A 26198-nucleotide genomic window follows, 5' to 3' on the forward strand; every position below is an offset into this window, starting at 1 on the left:
ATTGAAGACCTTTTCAAAAGATGGCTTCATCTAAGTCCTGATCTAAGTCGTAGTTTGTGATCAATTTTAAAGGAGTGAAGTGATGGTTATCATGTGATAATCATGTAATTCACTTGTTTGCGTCTTTACAAGCCTGGACTGAAATTATCTGTGTGGCGATAATGCCATATAGGACACTGTAGGCCTATATGACGACACCGATATATGTACGACTGTACGTACGACTACACTGTAGGCCTATATGACGACACCGATATAAGCCGTTATGCTGAAAAAACACACATTTATTATAAAACCAAACGCCATGTTTAAGTGAAACGCAATAGATTATCACAACTCGTCTTTCTTCGACGATTCGGCAACTTCTATGTCTTTTAGGAGAAGTCTTCCTTTCAAGAACATGAGGACATCATCAGGGTGCTCCTCATCAAGATCCGAAACGAACTTTCCTCCCTCATAATATTTGTACAATGGGAATTTTCGAATGGTTAAATGATAGCATACCACTGAAAATGAAGCAGGATAAAAATAATTGTCACTTTGTTAGTTCCATTACGATTTTGTTTTTATAACCATCACATGTCATTTCTCAATGTAGTCAAAGATGTAGTAACAAATATTATGGTTTGGTTTTGAATCTTTATCCTCGGACTGACAAAGCCTTGATTGGTTATTCCTGGTAGTTTCGCATACTTGTAAAGGCTCTTGACGCAGGGCCGGTTACCGAGATTGGCAGAGTGAAGTTTTCGGATTGTTGAAGTGCTGTTGCCGGGGAATTATTCCATTCACTAGGTGTCGCTGAATGGACAGCAGTCCTGAAATGCGATGCTCGAGCGCACACCCCGAGAGTCGAACCAGTGCCGCTTGATTTTGAGCAGGGCGGGCAGATTTTTACATGTATTGATCTTTTGGAATCAAGCAACTGTATGAGCCATTTTGAAAGAAAAGAGATGCAACTGCCGTGTATTAAATATCATTGAACGCTGCCTAATGTAAAAATAGCTTGATCAAAAATATTCTTTTAAATTGATAAGTGCAACAGTTCTTGAACGTTTTGAATCGAACTTAATTCTTGCCATAGTTTCGGAAAATTATTCGCCTTTGGATGCACCGTACAACTTGATATATCCATGAAGACAGTTGCTCAATGCTCATATGAATAATAAATTTACAGTGCTATCTGGAGATGCGCAGAGCACTAGCAACTACCGAGATACAGACAAAAGATAAAGACATAAAATACACACATAAGATACACACAAAAATTCTTGCGAATAATAAAATGTTTGTTTTTATTTGCATACGACTCAGTGTTTGTCACGTATTTTATTTCGAAAGCTAGTAAAGATTTATTCTGACGTTTCGTCAATCAAACGCAACTGATTTCTTCAAAGAGCTTCATAATGTAGAAGCTTTTTTTGTGCCATGTTAATCCCTTTATGTGTAATCTTTATCCAAAACTGACTCACTGAGAACGCCAGTCGTGTATGACGAAACGCTGGAATAATGTAAATTATCACTTTCATTATGATGCCACAATTTATTTCATTCACACCGGAAGTATGTACCATCCATTCAATCTAGTTTATTTGATATACGAAGTCAAATAAATATCCAGACAGCAAATTAATTGTTTTTTTACATTGACTCAACGTCAGCAGATGTTGAATCAATGTAAAAGAACGGTTGATTTGTTGCCTGGGTATTAATCGAAACAAAATGTCGGACACTGCATTTGACTTACATCCTTGATCGGGCTGTCTGTGGCAATCGACCGCTCCAAACCCCACATCATCTCGGTCGGAGAACTTATCCGCCGCCGATCTGAACCTCTCTCTGGCTGGCTTGCAGCGATCGTAGTATAATGAATGGAACATTACGATAGCTTGGCTCTGGCAATGAGAGAAAATTCATTAGCAAAAAAATCATTTCGAGAGTTTTCATTTTTTATTTCTTAACTGGTTGGGTGTTACATCATAGTTCAAAATGGTAATACAAAAACAGTTGCACTGCCGCATAGTAGAGCTATCTTTTCAAAGTAAAAAAGCTGCTTTGCTTGCAAAAAAACAAGCTGCACAGTAAATTAAGTTTAACAACGTTGCACAAAAATCTTTAAAAACCAACATAATTAGCAACAAAATCGTCGTAAGTTTTGTTTCCAAGATGCGTCACTTTTCCAAATTGCAATGACGCCATATCTTGCCATGACGTAGGCTTCACTTTCTTCGCTAAATCTTTTTGAGGTCTGAAATGTGAAATCATAATTAGGCTTAAATTTTTCAAAACTAAGATATTTGGCACATTTTTATATTTTGCTTATTTATGATATATGATATATACAACATTTATAATTAATTGATAACTTTGACAGTAAAGTTATAACTTCTTACTTTTTCATAAACGCAACTAAATTTTCGGATTTCCAGGATCCATGATATTGGTATTCCATCTTTCCTTTGCTAAATTAAAGACAAAAAAAACATCCTTGTTTTTACATCTACTAGAAAGATGTATTTTTGATCTTTTTTAAAAATTAATTTAAGTGCTTAATTTATTGTAGATTAGATTACGTACATACGGTGTTGGCGCCCACCAGCGTTTATCAGTCATTCTCAACGTTGTCCACCTGGATTGTTTAGTGGTCCACAGAGATTTTAGCACCAAAGATGAATTGAAGACAATATAGTTTTCGAAACGTTTGCTAAACATGAGTTTAGTATCTACACTTTGGCTCTATACTTTTCAATAAGATTAGTCAGGCGTCCAACCCTTTTGCTCCAAAATATAAACAACTCACTGAAAATAAAGAAAGGAAGGAAAGCTATTGACTTGATATTCTTTCATGATTGATTTTTCCCAAGCTCCGTTAATAGCAGCAAGTCTCGCAAAAGATGGGAGTTCTTCGTGAAGAAGATCAGCCGCCTTAACATATTCCGGTTTAACTCCTTTCAAGCAAACCTCACAAGCTGTAAACAATCAACAAATATTTTGAAAATCATTAAAGATAATGTTTAAAATGTGATAAATCAAAGAATTTGTTGTTTATTTATTTCTTCTTAAAATTCTATTAACGATAACTTGAATACCTAATAAAAAGTGATTAATTTTGAAAGCAGTTTTTCTGAAGGAGGAGTTGTGTCTGTGTTTGCAAACTTGAGTTTGGCATGTAACATGGTCGATTGGAGGGTCTAATGACTAGCGTGGAAGCTACACCGTTATGGTTAGCGAATCGTAATTGCTTGCTGTAGGTTACTATAGTGGGTACTCAGCCTTGCGCTGATACTCAGAAAGAACGCCCACTTCTTCACAATTGAGTTTTGCATGTTGTAAAAACATAGATGATACTATAATTTTTTACTTAGCCCAAACATAACTTACCGCTGACATAAAAGAATACCATAACACGTTCGTATTTATTTATCAAATCGTTGAAATTGTCTTTATTGGGATGCTCCACACGACTGACTTCGCTAATCCATTGAACATTTTTGCCCGATGACGCTTTTTCACTTTTCTCGGGTTGTGGGCTGCAAAAACATTTTTTTCTGCTTCGTGAATAAAAGTTAAGTCTTTTGCTTTAACTGACATGTAATTTACTATTCGGTACTTTCCAAGTCAAAGAAAGGTCACAAATGACCATAAAAAATCCTAGGTTAGGTTTACTCTTTGCCCAGGACTTCAAAATTTCCCAAATCGCAAGTTTTTCTCCTCAACGACTTTGAAGTCTTGTCAAATCAGGATAGATTTTTTTTCTCTCGAAACGCTCATTGTGAAAAATGCCGTAAATATGACCGCATTCTAAAAAATGATTTGACAGAACAATCAGATGCCATAGTTAAAGCCTAACAACCCCAGTGTGTGAAATTTTTGTTTGATCTTTTATTGTAGGCCTATGAGTTGGGCTGATTCAGCACCAAACCCTTTTAACTTTATGTTGCTGAGATTCTAAACTGTAATGTTTGTTTGCTGCAGCCGATTTCCTTACTTGTCAAGAAATTTGAGGAATGAAGATTTTGTGTATTCTCCTTTGTACTTAAATTTGTTTCGGTTTCCACGGAAATACCAAAACGTTGGATAACCCTGCAAAAATGCAACTTGATAACTCAACCTGTAAACTTTTTATTCGTATTTAGATTTAGCACTTTATTATGTTTGCACGAGTCACAACAACAGCCACGATATAGTAAAGGATAAAAACCTTTTCAATAGATAATATTATACAATAACATATGTTTATAAAAAATGTCCAGTTTAAATAAATATTTCATTTGAAACAAATGTTTCTTTTAGGTTTAATTATTATTTATTCATACCGTTATGTCGTAATCATTCACATGGGTTCTGTACTGAAACGCGTTGAAGATGCCAAAGCCCGTGTCATGAAGTTCTTCCGCTGTGACTACTGCTGCTTGGTAGAAACCATCCTTGGCTGACTTACAAGCCCCGCAATCTAAATTAAAATAAAGTATTACAACAAATAACCAACACTTTTTGTGTTTTCTTGACTATCTAGCGTTTTTTGCATCTAACTTAGATAGAGAATGAAAATCAGCTAGTTGATATAAGATGGTTTCAACAGTTTTTAAAAATAGAGCACTGATTATGTTCATAATTTTGAAAATTAGTGAATACTATTCGGATAACTACAATTAATCTTCCTTGTTGCTGTGATAAAATCTCAGAAAATTAAAAAAGGAAGTTGCTGAAAGTCCGTAGATGTTGAGTCACAAAAAGGCAGCTCATGTGTTGTTGATTGCAAAAGAAAGTTAAGATGTCTTCTCTACTCACAAGGGGCATAAAACATGACCAGAGATTCATCATTATGTTCAAGAAAATTGCTCATATTTGATGGAGAGACCACGCTCACTTGAGCAGGTTTACTGAGCAATATTTGATCTTCATCAGACCTTTTTTCATCTCCTTCGATTTCCTCATTTTCATCTTCGCCTGCATTTCTAGAAATAGAAGTCGTTATGTACCAAAGAAGCAATGACTTGTTCATATTCAAGTTTTCCAGGAATCGAAATAAAATGTCTTGCATAATGGTGAAAAGCAGTTGAATCCTAAAATTATTGAAAACACCTTTCCCTTGAGTCCCTTGGAGAAGTAATCCATTATCGTTTAATAAGATTATTTTTATAACACATACCATTAAAGCTCAACGTTTCAGCTTGAATTTTATAAGTAAAGATGTAAAAGTAGAAGACATCTACATCTACTTACCCAAGCATATACTTCACAACTGCAGAAGCGTCTCGTTTTCCAGTGTATGTGGATAAAAATTTTCCTTTTCTGCAAAAATGCAAACAGCAAACAATAACTATTATTATTATCAAATCAAATAAACAAAAAAGTATATCTTGAAATACAAACCAAAGAAACATCATCTGCGATGCATGCCGATTCTATTAATAATAATTGAAAGTTTATTGAGTGAATCTTTATCTTTGGATATACAAAACTTTTTTGCAAATTCCATCTCACCGATTCCGTTTACAAGTTGAGGCTTTGAACTAACGACGCAAGCAGTGTCAGTGAGATGTTCAGAGTAACTTTTATGCTTGGTCTTGTGGTGGAATTATTCTATCCACCAGATGCCACTAAATAAAAAGCTGCCCATAAGATGCGTTGCTCAAGCGCACAACCCGAGAATCGAAGCAGCGCCGCTTGATTTTGTCACTTCTTTGGTTATAAAATCAAAAGCTCGACAAACCTGAGCTGTGTTTCGATAAGCTTCAACATGAACATGAATCTACGAAAAAGTCAAATGGATTCAGCGCATGAATTCAAGCAGCATTCGTATTTTAGTAATGTCGACTGCTTGGTCACGCGGTAGGAGCTTCAAAGAGGGCGCCGGTTCTACACCGCTCAAGGGCAGAAAGTTCTGTTTGCGGTAGTGCACATAAATGGTATGCATGCCTGAAGGTGGACACAAAGATTTGGCTTTCTTGCCTTCCACCTTCTTCAAAATCTCCATCCTCTGGGGTAAGCCAATGCTAGTGAAGATCACCCAATTTGTTTTGAAATAAAAAAGCAGCAATTACAATAGATGCATTTAGTCAATTCACTGAAGAAGTTAGGATGTGAGACTAAAATGTGAGACTCGGATGTGAAACTAATATGTTTAAGTGTGAAACTAATTTTAAAAAAAATGTTAAATTCATGGGCATTGGACAATGGACAACCTACCTGAAATACAGCATGGTCGGGAAACCATAGACTTTGTATAGCTTAGCAAATTCCTGAGCTTCATTTCCATCAACGGCTGCGAGTTGAGCAGAAGAGTTTCGAGCTTTCAGTGTATCAGCGGCTTCCTCAAATTTCGGCTTGAACCGCTTGCAATGTCCACACCCTGACATTAAACAAAATAAATTCAAAGCTTTCTCCAAAATTTATCTGCAAACAGGGGTTTGTAATTTTAATTTCAATTTCAGTCCTGAATTTGCGATACAATAGTATATTTTAAGACCTCTATTAAACGAAATTTGAAATTTCACTCCAACTTCTCCCCCTTACTCTGAAAATTAATTTTCGCGATTGATTGCCTTAGCCTATATTGCATTGACGTCACTTTTTGTTTATGACATTTAAAGTTTAAATATTATTTACTACTGAACTAACAGACATGTATTCTTTCCAATTTTATCGAGAAGTTTATTATTCAAACCTGTTCGATCTAATTTAATCACATAAGAAAAGTCTTCACATTTTTTCAACATACATTTGGTGAAAAATATCACCATCACATGATCGTGAGACATCATGAATTGAAGAAAGGAGCTTTTGTCCAACACTGTCACGTTTGTTTCGGTGTCCGACCAATTGTTGTCCACCCTCGGTTTAGAAATAAACTTGGGACTAAAAGAAAATTTCTAATTTAAACATAGATGCACCATCAGTGTTCGGTGATTCTCCGTAGAGAATTAAAAGTTAGTCCCCAAAATAGCTTTTTCAACCAGCAGATCAGCTTAATCCTGGAATAATCCACTACTGGAGTGGTGCATCTAACTTCTAGTATCTTTTAAGTATAACTAATACCTATAATCAGTGGGAAGGAAGCAATCAACACAAGAGATAGCCTGCCTACTCAAAGTCCGAATCAAGTATGGGCTATATATGGAGCTATACAACCAAACAACTTACTTTTTCATGAAATCCACAATGGAATCACTGTCCTGTTTGCCACGATATTGATACTTGTATTGACCTTTGCGGAAATACGCAAAGTGTGGATAGGAATTTATAGAATATTTATCTTTTACTCGCAGTGCTGAAACATTTAATATTGTTAAGAGTAGCCTATGATAGGCTATTTCTGGTGCTTCTTCCAATAAGTATATTGCTTAAAATCTAAAAAAATAATTTCAACATCTACAAGAAAAAAGTAACAAATTTATTTAGTAGAAAAAAATTGGTAGGCCACCTTTAACGGATAAAAGTAGGCCTACGGAAGTCCAAACACTAAAGTTCAAACACTGAATTAGGCTGCCGTATAAATTAGTCTATATACAGTACATATGTCTGTGTTCAAAAGTAATGCAGCCTACAAGCCTAGTAGCTTATCACAAAACTTCTTACCTTCAGCTAAATTTACAGCAGCCATAGTGACACTTGGTTTTTCTTTATCTAATCTTGAGGCAGCATTTTCGTACATTGACCGTAACGCGAAGCAGCTTGAACAACCTAAACATGTTTTGAAGTGATGTTTTTGCTTATGTAGTAGGTAGAGATTGAATATTTGTAGATGTGACACCCACTTGGAGAATAGAAGAACACCATCATTTCTTCCTGCTCTCTTGCAAAATCTTCAAATCCTTCGTTGTTGTAATGATAAATGTCATCAGCTGATTCTTTCATTGACCAATCAGGATACTTCTTTTTTATTTCCGGCTTAACCGGTCTGTACGTAAGTCAACCGAGTGTTATCAAAACATTACTCGTCAAAGTTATTGCAAAGGGCGGTGGCATGGTGCTGTGTGTATGGCGCTGGCTTTCCAGTCATGCATCCTGGTTCGACTCCGAGCTTAAGCTAGTTGTTGATAAACACCGCTTACCTCTGTTCAAGGAACAATAAATTTGATGGGCGGTGTTGCTGAAGGAAAGGCGGGCGTGAAAAGGGAAATTGCCATACTTAGTAGCTTTATTTTTTCATCTAACGAAATATTAAATCTTGCATCTATAGTTATGCATTTTGTTCCTAACCCTATGACTTTAAACGCATAATTCAAGGTGCTTGAATTTTAATTCTAAAGTTGTCTACTGCTTTTATGCGCCAAAAATATAAACCAAAAAGCTTTTTTGTCAATAAAACTTACTTTTTCATAAAATTTAAAATATCTAGAGCAGATCGTGACTTGGTGTATTCAAATTTTCGGATCCCCTTTTCAAACCAAAACATAGTTGGGACACCCATATCTTGCGTCCATAGGCGATAGATGTCTGCAGAGTATTTATCACTGTCTATAACCGCTAGTTTGGCGTCTATCTGCAATTAAATGGAAATAAGTAAATCAAACCAAATTTTAAAACTATAGGAAGAGTTGCATTCGAAACAAAGCCTCAAATTTTTTCCTAATTTTATGGTTGTTGTAAAGCGTGACTGTTACGCCACTTTTTGCAATGTGTGTGTTCATAATTCAAGGTTATTGAGTCGATTATAAAATATACAACTCCAACTCCTCGATTTACAACTGGCCAATGCCGACCTCGATGTTGCCAGATTTTTAAGGGTTAGGAGATTTTTTTTTAAATTTGTGTCCTTGGTCATTTAAAAAAAATAACTTCATTTAAGTTCCAACTGAAATTGAAACGGAAAATTTTACAAAAACTGACAAGAACAAACACTTTTTATTTTTGGTAAATGTTTCGAGCACAGTAGGCTACGCATAACAAAAAACAATGTTCTGAAAAAAATTGCAAACAATAGTTTTATTGTTAGTTGTTTGGTATCAAGCTGAAATCGTTTTTTTTGTTGTTTAACGACTCCGTCTCCTCTCTTCTGTTTATATTAAGCCTCATTTTTAACGACGGCAGACTACTATAATGCTTCTTCCAGTAGCCTAATTGTATGTTTTACTCGAAATAAAATAGTTTTGAAAATTTGTGAAGGTGCACGGTTTCAAAACGCTTCACCTTTTCTTCAAAAACACTTTTAGCACAGTCCGCTAGATGTCTCCTCAGGTCTTTACAGTTTGGACACCCTTCGTCGTATATTGTGACCAATACTTTAGAGTGAGTGTGAACAAAATTGCTCCAAGTGGTATCTGTGATACAAAGTATTTTACAACAACCCGGAAGCTACAACCGACTAATCTACTAGACACTCAGTAACTTGGTAATCTATAAGCTCAAACCAACAAAAGTACTACCGGTACGTCATTACATAAAGAGAAAACTTTAAGTCATTGAAAAACTGGGAAAACATAAAGACAATTGCATAAACTCAAACATTTTTGAATAGATATATTTTTGTATTTTATTTCTTGTTAGTCTAAACTAAAAGTCAAATGGACAATATAGCTTCTTATAAGTTATCTATGGCAATTGCGTGAGTCTATATTTCGATGTAGGCCTAGGCGACGGTACGAAAATAATTACAAAAGCATTGAAAGTTGACGTCGTGTTTTATTTTAAATGAAATGCAAGATATTCATGGTTAAAAGAAAACAGTGAAAAGTTGAACGATTTATCAAATGGTTCTGAACAGAATAATCTAACCTAGCTAGTAGCTTACCATCTTCTAACAACTTAAATAGCCTATGCTGTTTCAACAAACTATACAAAAGTTACATAGCCAGCCCAGATCGACTTACTGGTTAGCTTGTATAGTAATCCGGCATGTGGAATATTGTTCCAAAACTCGTCAGCGTTTATTGAAAGGGTTTCATTTGCTTCTTGGTCGAGTACAAAGTCAACGAAATCGTCTTCCTAGAATAAAATGAAACTTATATTTGAGCATTGAAACTAAATAAGGATAAATATACCAAATATTTGTGTAAGGACTAATGAGTCATGACATCTCACACCAGGAACGGACAAAATGCTTCGAGCAGGATCCAATTTATAGTATTTCTTTGACGAATCCTATTTGGCTACGATTCTACGCCTGCTAGCAGCTAATCAATAGACGAACAGGTAGCTACAGAAGGATATTTTGAAATACGGGAAAAGGTTGAATGGTTGTTTGTCCTCTGACCGAGTACAGTTTTCGCTCATAGTCCGTAACTTATTCCATGCACTATAGGTGCAGCTGGATGGAGAACAATCCTTAAAATGCATTCAAAATTGACAAGAAAACAGAGTGCAGACTGGCCGAAGCAAACTCTGCTTCGGAAGGCTTCACAGAGGAGTTTGGAACAATCACGACTTATAAAAGAGAACAAAATCATGATAGGATTTCGAGGCAGTCGTTTTAACATCTCTCCTCTATGGATCAGAATGCTGGGTGCTATCTCCTGGAACGTTTTCACTAGCGTTGCCTCAGATTTGTTCTGAACATTAGAGCAAACATATCCTAGACCCTGAAGTCCTTCCACAGACATCTATCTCTAGCAATGAATCATCTCTGTTAAAAAGACAACTACGTTGGTTGGCTGTGTTTCCAGGGTGGACAATCACAGACTCCCCAAGATTACTTTATTTGGAGAGCTTTCCACAGGCCACCGCAATGTTGGTGTCCCAGAAAGCGCTTCAAAGACATTTTTAAAAAAAAATCGCATGAAGCCGTCTCCAAGCATGAGCAAACGCGTATCATCAATCAAGAGGAAAAGAGCCGCAATAGACAAACAGTCCGACCTCTCCACCATAACGCATGACAGGCTTTACATGTTGTCGTTCCGGCGCGCCTGCCAGTCACGCATTGGACTTTTTAGTCATAAGAAGGCTCATGACGTGATTTTTAGACTATCTTGTTCGTTCCGAAGTAGGCTACTTTTGTAAAACCACGAGGTGCCGCTGAATGGAAAACAGTCGTTAAAATGCATTGCTCAAGACCACATTCGGAGAGCCAAAGCGACTCTGCGTGATATTGCGGTGTTTTTGTGCATGGAGCGGGACGCTAAGCCAAGTAACCAACTCCGCCAAAAATCAAGCAGCATGGTGCTGTCACACTTAGGTTGTCCACCATAGTTAAGCAATGATTGTTGTTGAGAAAAACTATGATCTCTGAGAAAAGATATCATAAAATATTTGAACAGTGATGCTTTTCGGAAATTAGTTGGAAACCCTGGTAACAATTGAACAGTTACATCAGTCACCAAATTTAACAGCAATCTAGTTTAAGCCAAGGGCAGATCCAGCAAGTAGCCTTAGAGGGGGGGGGGGGATCAAACACACAAAGATGCGTAGGTCTACATTAACCTGACCTTGCAAATATACCGTAAAAACAGTTACCGATACCTTTGTATTTTATTTCAAAAGGAGTAGAGCAATCGCCAAATCCTGGATCCGACGCTGACTTAAGCGTTGTTGCCTATAAATTATTTGTTTACCAGGTGTAGTTTGTTTGTTTATATTTATCCTGCATTGCGGGAAAGCGGACTTGAGCGCTATGCATCGGTGTACGCCTTCCGACATACACCTGACCCACGCTGCAGCCGACAGCAATGTCTGTTTCCGGTTGTCTACTTTACCTATGACTTAAATTTGGTACTACCCATTACTCGAAATCGATCACTAGGTAGAGGCAATTATCGTAAAGTTTCTTGCCCAGAGAAACAACAGCAAGTGCGGGTGGCTGGAGTCGAACATGCAGGCTCTCGACTGCGAGCCCAACGCGCTAACCACTCGGCCACGCCTGCCGGCCAAGCCAATGGCTTTGAACTGCATTACACTTGCTGAGAGTTAATACATTTTATTGCTTGACATGGCCGATTTTTCCCTTAAAAGCGTATGTTCACCCGCTATAAGTATGAAAGGCACAATTATTAAAATTTAAACTTTTGCAGTTATAGTCTGCAATGCAGTATCAGATTTGCCTGTTTCAACTATCCAGCCTAGTTAGTAGGCTACTCGGTTTGTTTTGAGTTAAGTTGGAACCTTTGGATTTCCAGGATAGGCTAGATGTTAAAATCTACTCCGTTATTTGAATGGTAACAAACAATTGCACTAAAGCAACTCAAAATCGCACAAAGACTACATTTATTAACTAATACTCAATCAACTTATGCTAGCGATTTCTAACAGATCGGCCTTCAGTCAAATTATTTTAAGCTGCACATTGTCATGGCCAGTGTATATCGGTCGCCATGGCTTGAGGATGTATCGCACGTTTGTCATGTGCAAGACCAACTGGCAGTCCTGCTTGGTCTTAAACATTGTTTACAACAAGTAATTTTGGTTTTGGAAATTGTATTTAAAAGAGATTTATGCCACAAAGGCGTTTTCAGCCATCTACTGCATCAAGGGGGCAAACTTACTAAAGAGTTAAAATACAATAGGTAGGCTATGAACTACTAAAAACAAGTTCATATAGAATGCATAGATTCTTGTTATTTTCGAAAATACATTTGATTCTTTATTGCAAGAAATAACTCGACGGACAATTCCAAATATCTCGTGCAGTATTCATAATTTGGTAACGTTAGGCCTATATTCACATTCGTGTAATTCTGGCTTGTGGAATAGTAGCGAACACCAACCAAAGTGTGTATCAAAAAACAAGGTTGGAAAGCCAATGTGGAGTCACTAGTCACGGTTGAAAATCACTGCTTTACATTTCCAACTGTATCACCCAGGGATCAAGACTCAGCAAGAATGACCTTAGTTTTCCAACACTTTTTCCTAAAGTTTTGCATACTTTTTTTACATTGTTTACCCAAAAAATGCGCGAGCGGTGGGATGGCGCAATGGATAAGGCGTTGGTTTTCCAATTATGCAAACCTGGTTGGACTCCCGGCTTCAGCTGGTTGTTGAAAACACCGCTCACCTCTACCCAGGGTGTAATAAATTGGGTGGGCGTAGTTGCTGAAGTAAAGGCGGCCGAGAGAAAGGAACTGGCCACCCTACTCTCCTTAGTGCCGAAGGCTTATCTTCTCATACTGGACACTTGAATCAAGTATGGGACCACCTTTACTTTACCCCAAAAATATCAAATGTGGCTAAAAACTCCCACAGTCTTCCTGCGAGTTACACTACTACACAAGTGAAAATGCATTGCATGCACTGCTGACTTTGCTAAGAAAAGCTGCAGCTTAACTTACGACATAAAAGGGTTAACTTGTATTAAATATTAAACCTTTTAAGGTACTGATTTGGCACAAAGGCACTTTGTAAATTGGAGCAAATTCTACGGTTTCACAAAACACAACCCATGATGTCACGGCACTCAGTAACAGATTTAGAAAATGATCTTGCTCGCCATGACCAGAGGTTGCGGCCAAACTTTTAACAAAATGATTTAAAATAAATGTGCTCCGGTCATAAAAACGTAAACTACTGTATAACGATATGTGCCATATTCGTGATAACATTGATCACATTTTGTGACAATATGCTGCGCAACATAAAACAAACATGAAGGCTACAAAAATTTCAACTGCGGTGATACGCTTCACTTATTGTACGAATTTCATCAGCAAACAGCATTACACACAGAAAGATTCAACTTTTTTTCAACCGAGATATTATCTTTAAAGTCGTATTGTGTACAAATGTAACCATCAAAAATAAACACGCACTTTAACATTCTGATATGAGCACAATAAACGCAAACATTAAGGCACTTGTATGACAGCCTCTTGTAGTTCAACAAGTCATTGATGAAAAAACATGAATTTCACTCTGGAGATAATACATCCGATCGATTTGCAGCACAGCCTAGTGACAGTCAAATGTGCAAGTAAATGCTACGTGGCACTGCTGCAAATATTTTGCACCAGCAGTAAGTACCACTGTGCTTCATTTGAGAATATGAGATCTTAGCTAATAGGTTGCGACAACAGCAATAAGTTTTGATCTTTTTTACTTTAACAACAAACACACAAAATCTAATGCACTTGAAGAACTTCTTCACAAGAAATTGTACTCCTTTTTACGATAACAAAATAATGCTTTTTGCCCCATCACAAAACAACTAGTGACCGGTGACCATCGTGTACGGGGAAAGTAGTGGTCACCAAAACACATGTAGCCTACCAAATTGCTTTTTTTTAAATATAAGGAAAAGATTATTCAGTGGGTTGCTTTTATGCTTTTCATTTTTGATTTCACACTTACAACAATACTTCAGTGGAGGAACAAATCATAAAACTTCTAGAAAAACAAATGAGCTAAATCTAATGTAAGCTCACAGCGCCGGTTATCATTCACATACTAAGCTTGATGATAGGCTACTACAGTTTGGAACAGTCGTGTCTATAAGATAAAAGTATTGCAACTACCACCAATAATAATAATACGAATACAATGTCAATGTGTCGCTAAAGTAAAAGCTTGCTTCGATAAAATAAAATGCCCTGTGTCAACGACGTGATATTTTTCATGTTAGCTTCTGTAGTGACCAGTGATCAAAGTGGAAGTGCAGACGTTTTGCATGGTTACGATTCGTGTAGCTTTTAAATAGATCATTGTATAGTGTTTGATTTCCAGAAAAAGATAAATTTTGATCGTTGAGACAATGATTTAAAAAAAAAAGAACAACGCAAAACCTGATCTAAACATATTTGATCGACAGCAATTGCGAGATCAATATGAATCAGGAGAATATGTGAATGTCTGTCATATGAACTGTAACAAAAATGAATTATATTGGATTTTCATGTGATAAGTGGACTGGATACGTAAATTTGAAAACTCGAGCATTACAATAACTTGAAATTTAGTTAACAGTTTAAAAATAAAATTCTTTAAAGTTCACTTTTGACAGCTCCAGTTTTCTCCGCCATAAAATCGACAAAGTCAGGCTCCTGGTGAAGCGGAACAATCCAGACAAAACCGGTTTTGACGACGCGTCACAAGTGAAAGAAAGGATGAACACAAAGTGCAACGCATGGTTGATTTGTGCAATGACGTCATCAAGTGGAAATCCCGCCACCAAGCGATTAAAAAATAAAAGAAAGTTTTGTCAGTCAAGCTACAGCTAATGATGACAATGATGAAATGTCTAATTACATTAGTTCAACTAAATTACACAAAATATTTAGACATCTTCATGATAAATACAAATATTTTCCATACGCTTTTATTCGCTACTAATTTACATTAGCTCTACAACGGTAACTAAATGATAATGTAGGCTACAAATGGCTAGTATGTGATCCCAAACCTTTTTAAGCTGTTGGCTGCAGCCACGGTTCATCCTCAGTTTACAAATCAGCCATTTTTTTTATTGATTTAAAGTCATCAGGCATTAAATCGACGAAAAGAACGACTGATGTTTTCATAAATATTTAAACAAAGCTGAGGAGAAACAAACGCATAATGACATTATAATCCAGTGATGTTCTTATAAGCTAATTCTCCAATGACTTTCACACAAAATACTTAAGCTTAATTGATAAGGTCGAAATATATTAAACTGGTTCCTCTAGTCATGTGGCTATGTGAGGATTCTTTGGGGTTGCCAAAGGAATGTGGTACATTATGTGACGATATACCGTAAGCTACAAATAGGCTTGTGAGGTCAATGTGCCTCCATAGATAGTTTGAACTCTTTATTTTAAATAAATGAACGGCCCTTTATTATAAAGATAAAACTATGTTGTGTGATGACATGGCGGTGCAAGATGATACAACGGGGGGACTTACCTCTCTACCCCCTTGGTATTTAGTTGGGTTTTTCCCGTATGAAAGGTAATAAAAAGTGGGGTAACCCTTCACGTCATAAGTTGAACATGTTTCGCTGTTGCCGGTGCAATCCACGGCTGCAAACGCAACCTGAAAAGCATTTAACCATGACTAAGTTATGGAGCAAAAGCGCCACCCAACGTTAGCAAGATGTTTCAGCAGATAAAATAACCAGCATAAAATTAACATACATGAAACATAAGCTTACCCATATAGTAAAAGTTGTCCTTTTTGCATTGATTTAACGTTTGCAGACGTTGAGTTAACATGAAAAAGTAGAGTTTGTTAGCTGGGAGTGCAGAAGATGCTGTTGGAAAAGTTAGAAATTTTTAAAACTTCCTTCTTTTTAAAACCCACATTACCTTTTTGTCATCAACAAACTTGGCAGCGGCGTTTTGATACTCAGGCTTGGCTTTCTTGCAGTGACCGCACCCTGGGAGACAGAAAATAATGAGTTCATGAAAATGTTCGTTTTTCGATAAAACAAGCTCGGTAACAAAACACTTTACAGATTGTCACTGAACTCAAAACGCATGTGGATCATGGAGTTAAAATTCTGTTTTTAAAACTAATCAAACAATAAACAAAAAAGACGTAAGTTGATAGTGTTTGGTAGTAACCGCATAATCGGCACAGTTTGAATGTTCTGTGTATTTTTCACCTATTTCATGAAAAGAAAACACGCTATCTTGAGCACAAACCGCTTACATGGAGCGTAGAACATAATCAAAACGTGCTTCTTCTTCTTCACCGCCTGTTTGAATCCTGCATCTTCCAGATGGACAACATCACTTTCAACCTCATTCCAAGCTTTTTCCGGGGGAGGAGGCTCTGTGGGACTGGAAGTACACATCTAAAGTGTAAACTATTTCACGTAATTTTGAGTGGCAGGGAATATCATACGTCGGATTAGTTGAAGCGAAATGGGAAGTGCAACTTTTGATAATGTGACGTAGGGTTTTACGTTATTTTTGTTGTTGTTTTGCATCGCTATAACATCTATAAGATGATACTTTACCCAACAGATTAAAATTCAACTTAAATCTAACGAAATGTTTTGAATGATCGCTTGAGGACATTTCATCTTTGTATGCAGTGCTTTGTCATTTGATTTGCAACGTTCACAAGTTTGCAGCCAAGCAAATATTGTGAAGCGATTGTTATAAAGTTTCGTTTGAAGTGCGAAATAAAATCGATAAAAAACATATCAACATCAATAATTGGTCGTTGCTAAGACGGTGATACCAATTTGATTTGTACAGAAGTTGATCAGAGTTGTCATTTAAATGTCAAACAATGTTACAAACAGTTGAAATTCAACATAACCCAAACGAGTTCCTGCTAAATAGAGTTTGATTAGATGAGAATGCACTTATGGTGCAAATCAAAGCTGATTGAACCTCGCACAAGGACCGCTTGATATCACACAGTGTATTGATTAACGTCAAGGGGGCTCTTGGCTCATAATTTTGAGTTAGCCTCTGAACAGAAGCAGCCATGGAGAGCAACTGATGTTCTACAAATAGATACCGATGAACATATGTAAAACTTTAAACAATGCGTCGGTGGTTGGATAGAGGGATTTTTCTTGCAGCCGTCTGACTTGGTATATAATATATCTGACTTGGTATACTATATCCATTTCTCAAGACACTATTTTGACCAAACCAACTTTTCCACCTGCATCTAATTGACGTTAGCAACTCAAGTGCATTATTAAGTCTCATGACGCTCTTTAGCGAAGAAAAAAATTATCGAAAAATAAGATAGCACCCTTTTACGTTGCTAAGAGAAAATTGACAGAAAAGAACGTTTTAACTTAAGCACAGTTATATTTTTAAGCTAAAACTTAATGACTTTTTTAGAATGCTGAAAGTATCAAAAAAAAAATGAAGCTATGACAAAAGTTGAATTTATTTACGTTGTGTGATCTGCTTAGTACACAAATCCGAAAGTAACATGTAAACATTAGGTTACAACAAAAATTACGGTGACGCAATGTAAAAAATCGAAATCCTACTTTTTGATGTATTCAACGATTCCCTCGGGCGTTCGTTTGAACGCAGATCCTGCGTCATACTTGTTCTCGCCGTCTTCAAAGTATATGATAGTGGGGTAACCGGTGACCTGTAATCAGACATCGACGTATAATTATTGTCGTTTGATAGTAAAAGCACTTTTCAAGGACACAAACATTGAGCTCAGCAAACAAAATTGATACTTTTCACGTTGATTTTACGTCTGCAGACGTTGAATCAATATCAAAAAAAACGAAATATTGCTACACGGATATTCCTTTACAACACTTCTATAGATCAGCATTGGTAGAAAAAAAAGATGCAAAAAATATTTTGCAATTCCTTTGGAAATTCATGGTTTATACTAGGGCTCAACCAGTTATAAACCGAGGAGTCGAAATCGTTTATTTTCCGCCCGATTCCACAACTCCAGTTAGGGATGTGGAGTTGGAGAGATTTTGACGCGTCTGTAGTCGGCCAGTTTTAAACCGAGGAGACGGAGTCAAGTTATTTTTCGCCCAACACTACGGCCCTTGTTTTATAATAAAGTAATAGATTGCGATGAGATGTGATAAGAATAATTTGTGTTTTTATATAGCGTTTCACAAGATGGAGGGGTTCAGAAAAAGCCGCATGAAAGAGCAACCAAATATTTGATAAAGTGATGAAAAGCAGCCACCTTGTATCTGTCTCCATATTCCTTGTACTTAGTGGCATCCATCGCAGCGAGCTTTTCGCTGGCTCCTTCATCTTTCAACGTCGTTGCCGCAGTCTCCCAGTCTGGCTTCATCTTCTTGCAATGCCCACACCCTGGGTGTTAAAAATATTTTATAAAAACGATTAGTATTTAAACATAAAAAAACAGCATAGGTTAAACACTTGAAAGCACGAACAGAATGATAAAACGAATTCGAGAGGTCAGTTGGGACAATAATGGAGGGGTGTTAGTAAGCAACTTACGAATAGAAAAAGGCACTTAAAAACAAGAAATAGTTGATTTCAAATAAAAAAATTTGCAAGGCGTTTAAGTAGTCAACTGCAAACTGCATTTGACTTAAAACTGCTGAAAAAACGAGTCATAACATAAGAAAAATTAAGAAATAAGTCAATTGGCTTGGTCCACAAACGATATATTGTCACTGACATAAAAACTTGTAAGAAGAAAATTGAAAGATGCTGTTGTAAACTTTAAATGTGCTAACATAAAATTACCAAGAGCTTGCTATAAGCCAAGGGCTCAACACAACAAAGCCTAACTCACATGGAGCGTAAAAGAAGACCATGACTTTTTGGTTTTCTTCAATGAACGAATCAAATGTTTCGTCAGTCAAGTGAATGACGTCATTTTCCATATCTGACCACTCCTGCTCCGGTTCCTGGGCTTTAGGTTCTTGGGGGCTGGGTAAAAAAAGAATTAATCAAGTACATGAGTCCCCGTTTATTAATCCCACGGTTAATAGGCACACCCGCTTATTAAGCCCAATTTAGTCCGTAATTATATACTGAATGTGTAGAAGTGGCAGAGCATCGTCCCCAGCTTAATAAGCTCAAAATCGTCCTGTTGCGAGGTGGGAATAACAAGCGGGGACTACTGTAATAATAAAAACGACAATGATTTTACACTGTGTTGAATTTAATTGTGATGACATACAATGCTGTGTATTTACACTCGCAAAAATAGATAGCTAGAAGCAGCAGAAAACTATACAGTACAGTCATTAGGTCAGCTGCTTCTATTTCGGCGTATTCCGATTATTAAGCGTTGTTAGTTGCATCCTTCTGTTACAAACTATGTTAAATCAGATTTAAAACATGAAGGCTATATCGTCTGCAGGATGTGTTAATGGATTTTTGCAAAAACCAAATTGTTCCAACAGCAAAATTTCGTCATTAAAGGTTGCGATAAGTACAGAAGCATTAAATTAATGGAAAATAATAATTCATACTTCCTATATTTGATCTAATGATTTTTATAAAATAGAAAATATGAGCTGTTTCAGCAGCGAGATTAATCGTGTCACTCACTCATTCAACCATTTGATCAAATCATCCTTCGAGTGCCCACCAGAATATTCAAACTGCTGCTTCCCATTGCTGAAGGAAGTTAAACAAGAGTAAAGTTAAGTTGAATGCTAAACGAATCAGAAATATAGGCTACATTTTACGAATCACAAAACCACGAGCTGAAAGTAAAAAAATATTCATCTTCAGTTGGTGGTAGCCCACGGTGGAGCGAAATCCTTCCCAGGCAATCGAGCCTACGGAATAAGTGTTAAATACTATTTTCTGAAGACAGTTTGCTCTCTAGGCTGTTAAACATTAATAGTTTATGATAATTTTTTTAATTAAAATTTTCGAATAGTCTAATCAGTAAAATAACTTTAATCCGTACTAGCAGTGCTTCGTTTACTCATCACTTTACATCACAACCTTCACCAATTAATAACAGTATCGTCTTACTTGAAATATATTGATTTTGGAAATCCCGTGACGTTGTACGTTTCACGCAGCAACTGAGCATCTTTGTTGCCCTCTGCGTCAACGCCGGCCATTATCTGCACATCAGTTTAAAGAAGTATATATTTGAGATAGCTCAGTTGGTTAAGCGCCTGACTTTGTGCAAAAAAAACAGAAAAATCAGGCTGCACTGGTTTGACCACCGAGGTGTAAGCTTGACTTGAGCAACGGATTTCAAGGACAGCCATCCATTCAGCGGTACATGGTGGATTAAATAATTCATAGACAACACTTTAACAATCGAAAACTTCACTCTGTCAATCTCAGTGACCCGGCCTGTGTGAGTGGTTCAAAGCCTCTACAAGTATGCGACACTGTCAAAATTAGGCTCTCAAAGAAGCTTTCTCAGTCGGAGAGTAAAGATTTCCACAATCAACGCATTCCAGCGTCTTAAAAAACAGCCCAATCAGATGGTGAAAACATTTCTTGCGCAACGTATTAAAGTTATTGATCATGTTGAAAGAAAAAAGAAGTTCAATTGGAAGTAAATGCAAAAAAGTCGATTTTCATTTTCACCTTCAAGCATCAATGCCTGGTGCCCGCCACGAATGCATGTCAACTGTCACGGCGCACCGGCTGTGGCACGTTTTGAGAGACAAACGAGTAAGTGTCAATCAAAATATGTTCTCGCTATTAAGCTACAACTAATCACAGACATACACTGGAAAGCCGATTAGCAGAAGCAAGCCACAGGGGCCCAGGAAATGCAGATAATAAAAATGAATAAACTACAGACTATGAAAAGGAGCAAACATAAGATCACACATGTGTAGGGAATAGTGATGCACCGGAGGAAACAGTTTCGCCGGAAGCCGGATGTTTCGGCTAGAACTTTGCTATTCCGGTCGAGCTTCTGGCCTTTGGTAATATCTACTTCATATAATCAGTGTTTCAATTCAAATTTGGCAATGTTTTTTATCCGTACGATGAAGTTTTTTTTTGTTGAGATATATACTAAAGATTTTTGTTTGACTTCCTTGATCCTATTTTCAATCTTATGTAAATATACATTTAACACCGATGTTCGAGGTAACACGTGCATTCTTGCATAATTACAATAATACAAAAGATTAGATTCACCCTAGTCCCTAGGTCATGAACTTAACCATAGCCTACAGCAGCATACACATCTCCGCTCCGGAGGTTGTTTCATCACTACACATATAGGTAAAGTTCAAAATGCAATTGAAAAATTATGCAGTAATCTTTACGATTGGACTTTCACTCACCACTTGCCCTTTCAGTTCAGTGGCAGCTTCAGCAAATACAGGTTTAAATCGTTTGCAGTATCCGCACCCTATGTGAACAAAAAGTTTAAGGCAATGCAACTTTTATTTTTTGAGAAATTGTGGAATTTATATATTGCACGATTGTATAGATTGAAATTAAATAGCAATTTAGTAAAAAAGCATCAAAATAAACTCTGTTGAAACAAATTTGTAAAGTGCATTGCATGTTGCATAGCAAAATATAAACAAAAACTTTTCCAACACTCACATGGAGCATAAAACATCACCAGAGTCGGTTTGCTCTTCTTGATTATTTTATTGAGATGTTTTGCAGACTCAAGATGAACAACATCCTTTGCAATGTCTTCTTCCTCCCATGGACCATCAGATTTTGGATCTTTAAGAAAGGCCAAGATAGACTGAAAAAAGCATTTATATCACTTTAATGTCCTCTTCTTTCAAGTCTTCAGAAAGTTATTAACAGTGAACAGGAGGATGCAATCTTCCACAAGAAATTTATCAACAAATTTAAAAGATGCACACCACTCACTTCACATGCCTTTTTAGGGTGACACCATAGAATAAATTTGGAAAAAGAATGGACAAATACATATATTTCTGGGTAAGGTAACTGACAAAAACATTCAAGCACAGAAGTAATTTTCATATGAATCATTCACAGGTTTCACAAGTCATTCACTGTCAAAAAGTAAATCAATAAAATTTTGTGTTCATGGTGGAATTGCTTGAGTGGAATGCTGAATTCGATATGTTGAACATTCTAACCGGCCAAATTGGCATTTATAAGATAATTAACATGTCAGCATAATAGCATACTTATCAATACCTTAACAGTAAATTTTCGATCATATTTGGAGCTAAATTCGCCATCTTTGTAATGTTGGATTTCAATTGGATCAGGATTTGCTTTCTGCTTTTTACAAACCTATAAAGAACAAAAGTAGGTTACAGGTAGGAAAATTAAAGTAAAATTTACATAAACAATTTTTTAAATTTCTCATTTGAAATTTAACAGATGCAGTCCATCACAATAATGCTACCTACTATGTTAATCTGAATAAGAGTCAAAAATATGTTGCGGATCTGCACAATCATGTTGTGGTACAAAGCAGTGATTTAAACAACTAACTTAAAGCACACAAATGTGTTTTGTAAACGTTACCTTCTTCCCTTCTTTTGCACTGCAGTCAACCCAAGCTAATGTTGCTACTCCTTTAGACTTGGCTGCTGCCTCGCCATAGACATCAGCCTTTTTATTAACATAGCTCTCTGAAACATTTTAAAAGGTTATAACAACTTTGGGAGCTGGTATACAAGTCCCCCCTTAGGTAACTCATGACAAAGAAGAATTGACCAAAACATGTGGATTGAAGTGAGTGAACAGTAAAGCCAAGGTAAAGTAGTTTCACCCTATATGTTTGGTGGAGTCATGTCTTTGTCATGTTGCCAAGGGGGGGGGGGACTTGTATACCAGATCCTACCTTTGCAATGTAAACACAAAATCAAGAACATATAGTATTGCTTAAACATCACTTTTTGTATTACTCTACGTCAAAAACAGTGCAATCTTAACGAGAAGTCTAACACCATCACAAAAAGTTGAGCTAAACATGTAACTGTAAAGTAAAGGCATAAAAAACGCAATAACAACCACAGTGGCTCACCATCATCAGCAAACATGATAAGCACATTTGTTTTTGTTCGCAACAATTTCTTCAATGATTTTGCGTTTTCTATTTGTTGAAGCCATTTGAAGTTATCAGACTTTTTCTTTGCTTCAACTTCAAAAGTAATCAGCACCTGAAGAAATGTATCATTTAAGAAAAATTCAACTACTTACGTAGACATCACACTAAAATCCTTAACTTATACAGATCTGTTTAGTTTTGATAAACCAACTCTATGTATTTAATATAATATAAGAGATATATGTATTTATATGGCAAAAGTGATGACATACAATGATGGTTAGTAGTAAGAGCCTCTGCTAATTTTAAATTAGAGACTGTTGTTAGTATTAAGCATAAATGTACTAAAGTTTTGTAAAATCCTGCAATCTGCATTGCAAAAACATCTGCAAATACTTAAACTCAAAAAGCAGACTTAAATAGATTTCTCAAAAACAAGCAAACACAACTAAATAATAACTTTAGTAATAAAGTATATAAATAATAGAACACTAACTTACCAATGATATCACAGTTATATGCAGAAGGTAAGGCAAAACTTTTTTACTGCAATGCATTGTTAAAGGAACAAAATCAATTTTTCATACCCAAGTAGCTTTTCAGCTTTTGAAAAGTGTACAAAAGAAAGCCTAAATCATTAAAAATGTGGTGAGCTGAGTTCAAGATATATTCTACAAGAATTTTACAACTTACAATGTTTGTTGCCGTGAGCTATACTTCCACCACCAATGTGTGAACCAGGGCAGAGGCTTCGAACTACCCTAAGCCTTCCTAATTATATATGGTAGGCTATCATCGCTAACGGATTTTGTAAATTATTTCATGCATTAGATGCCACTGAATGATCTTTGTTGTACAAGCCATTAACGAACTGCATTATCAGCGCTATCTGCTGCATTATGAATGACCGTTGGTCTCAGACTCACTTAGACTCTGGGATTGTGTTTAGCTGTAAAACTGGGATCATTTCTACCATATTTATCTGTATGGAGATAAAGTCAAAAAATTTATTTTTAGTGCAAAAAACGTCAATGTAAACAACACTACAACTTATGACAGGGACGTGCAATCGTGCATACACACAAACAACACATAGACTCTAGAGATGAGTGTTGATCATACAAATTCCCTGGACACTTATATCTTCCTTGTTGGCTTTATTCCTAGCTGACTTACTAATCCTTGACTGACTAGACGAAATCACCAGTTATCTCATAAGCAAAAACCACAAGTTACGTACCGGTACTGGTATGTGGCTATTTGCTGCGGTATTGATTGTCGGAGATACGGTAGATATTCTGCACTACAACGTCAATCAATCATTTTATTTTTCGTCATTAACGCGTCCGGGACGATAAAGATACTAACTGAAAAAATCGACATAGACCTACCAGCACGTCAATGAACAGAAAAAGGTGGCAAAACCTTGAAAGGTTTAATACGTGCCTGAATGAAAAATTATGTACAGTAGTAGGCTAATTGTTTTAAAAGTTTTGTTAACTCTATTTTATGACTTGATTTATACCTACTAAAAACAGATCGTTTTTTTACCAATTTTGGAGTAAGAAGAGTTGGGGAAACAATGAAGAACAATGATTGAGTGCTAATTGCTGATAGCTCAATTGGTTGGCGCGTCACTTCTGGAACGAAGAAGCTTCAAGATCAAGCGGCGCTGGTTCGACTCTCGGGGTGTGCGCTTGAGCAACGCACGTTAAGGACTGCTCTCCATTCAGCGGCATCTAATGGATGGAATAGTTCCCCGGCAACAAGACTTCAACAATCGGAAACTTCACTCTGACAATCTCGGTGACCGGGCCTGCGTCAGTGATTCAAAGCCTCTACAAGTATGCAAAACTGCCAGGATTAAGCTCTGCAAGAAGCTTTCCCAGTCCGAGGATTAAAATTCAATCAAAATTCAATCAATTTGATGAAACTGAACTTTTTAGTTTATAATTGGTGAAACTCTCGACTTCCGCACTGTCACAGCGTATATATTCTCACAGTGGCGCTACAGAGCAAACGTTTGTCAAATTGATTTCAGAATAGTTCTGCACTTACTGGAACCCTGGAACGGTAGCCAATATATAGTCCCGGCTTATAGTTTACAAAAGTGGTACTGTTATCGAATACACAACTTTTATTTATGCAAAACAATACCATTGAAGTACCAAAAACGAAAACATGAAGTCATCAAAGTCAAGGTCTCCCACTAATTAAAACAAAATTTTAGCTGGGAAAGACTGAGGAAGAATGCTTCTCCACAAACAACAAGCACACACTGAATAGAAGTTACAGCAAAAAAAAGCAGAAAAAAATCAATCAAGGTTTTTATGGCCTACTGTAATACTTATACCGTATAAGTTATACGATACCTTTCCTATCTCCTGTCATAAAAATAAAGGTATATTTTAAACAAAAAATAACAGCTTGGATAAGAAAACTATAGAAGTAGGCTACATAACAACTTCGGAAACAAGTTGGCTACAGCATAAATATTTGAATGCTAAAAGCATGAACAAAGCAAAAAATGAGACACCAGCTTTAAACCCGGTTCATATTTTTTTCCAAGTATGTCATTCGGGTCCCACGAATTACCCATAAGCCCCATAAGTACCTGTTCCCGACAATTTTCACCAAATCAAACGTCATATAAAAACCGTTATTGTCTACTTAACCTAGCTGGCATCTTACGTCATGGAAATTGCTAGAAAATGTCCAAATATTGCACCATCGGTCGTAAGACCTGATGAAATATTGCAACACTACCTTTAAACAACGGTTTGAATTGCGTGACAATGTCTTTCATTATTGCGTCACAGTTACTGTCTACGTGCATTTGAGATATCGCAAATTATTCTAGTCATTCGTAAAATTGTTTGTTGGAAGTCAGTCGCATATTTAACTGTTTGCTTGGTGCTTGCTATAGCTGGACAAATTTTCCG

General features: G+C 36.6%; 1 protein-coding gene across 1 annotated transcript; it reads right to left on the bottom strand.

Annotated features, from left to right (window-relative positions):
* Positions 1 to 312: 312 nt before the first annotated feature.
* LOC145777238 (uncharacterized) lies at positions 313 to 24918 on the bottom strand. The gene is made up of 34 exons (XM_082588567.1): positions 24808 to 24918; positions 24497 to 24559; positions 23757 to 23885; positions 23233 to 23368; positions 22731 to 22837; positions 22395 to 22493; positions 21816 to 21966; positions 21548 to 21615; positions 20262 to 20356; positions 19827 to 19895; positions 19063 to 19199; positions 18481 to 18611; positions 17804 to 17910; positions 16492 to 16622; positions 16146 to 16216; positions 15741 to 15873; positions 9813 to 9923; positions 9133 to 9263; positions 8316 to 8485; positions 7758 to 7900; positions 7579 to 7683; positions 7144 to 7270; positions 6722 to 6858; positions 6190 to 6352; positions 5224 to 5292; positions 4789 to 4955; positions 4314 to 4450; positions 3986 to 4080; positions 3379 to 3527; positions 2798 to 2966; positions 2391 to 2459; positions 2125 to 2245; positions 1745 to 1892; positions 313 to 506 (listed from the first exon to the last, which is right to left on the bottom strand). Exons 3-34 carry the CDS (start codon positions 23811 to 23813, stop codon positions 331 to 333), a joined length of 3879 nt encoding a protein of 1292 aa, XP_082444693.1. The 5' UTR covers positions 23814 to 23885; positions 24497 to 24559; positions 24808 to 24918; the 3' UTR covers positions 313 to 330.
* Positions 24919 to 26198: the final 1280 nt, after the last annotated feature.

Source organism: Aplidium turbinatum, chromosome 9 (assembly GCF_918807975.1).
Source record: "Aplidium turbinatum chromosome 9, kaAplTurb1.1, whole genome shotgun sequence".
NCBI lineage: Eukaryota > Metazoa > Chordata > Ascidiacea > Aplousobranchia > Polyclinidae > Aplidium > Aplidium turbinatum.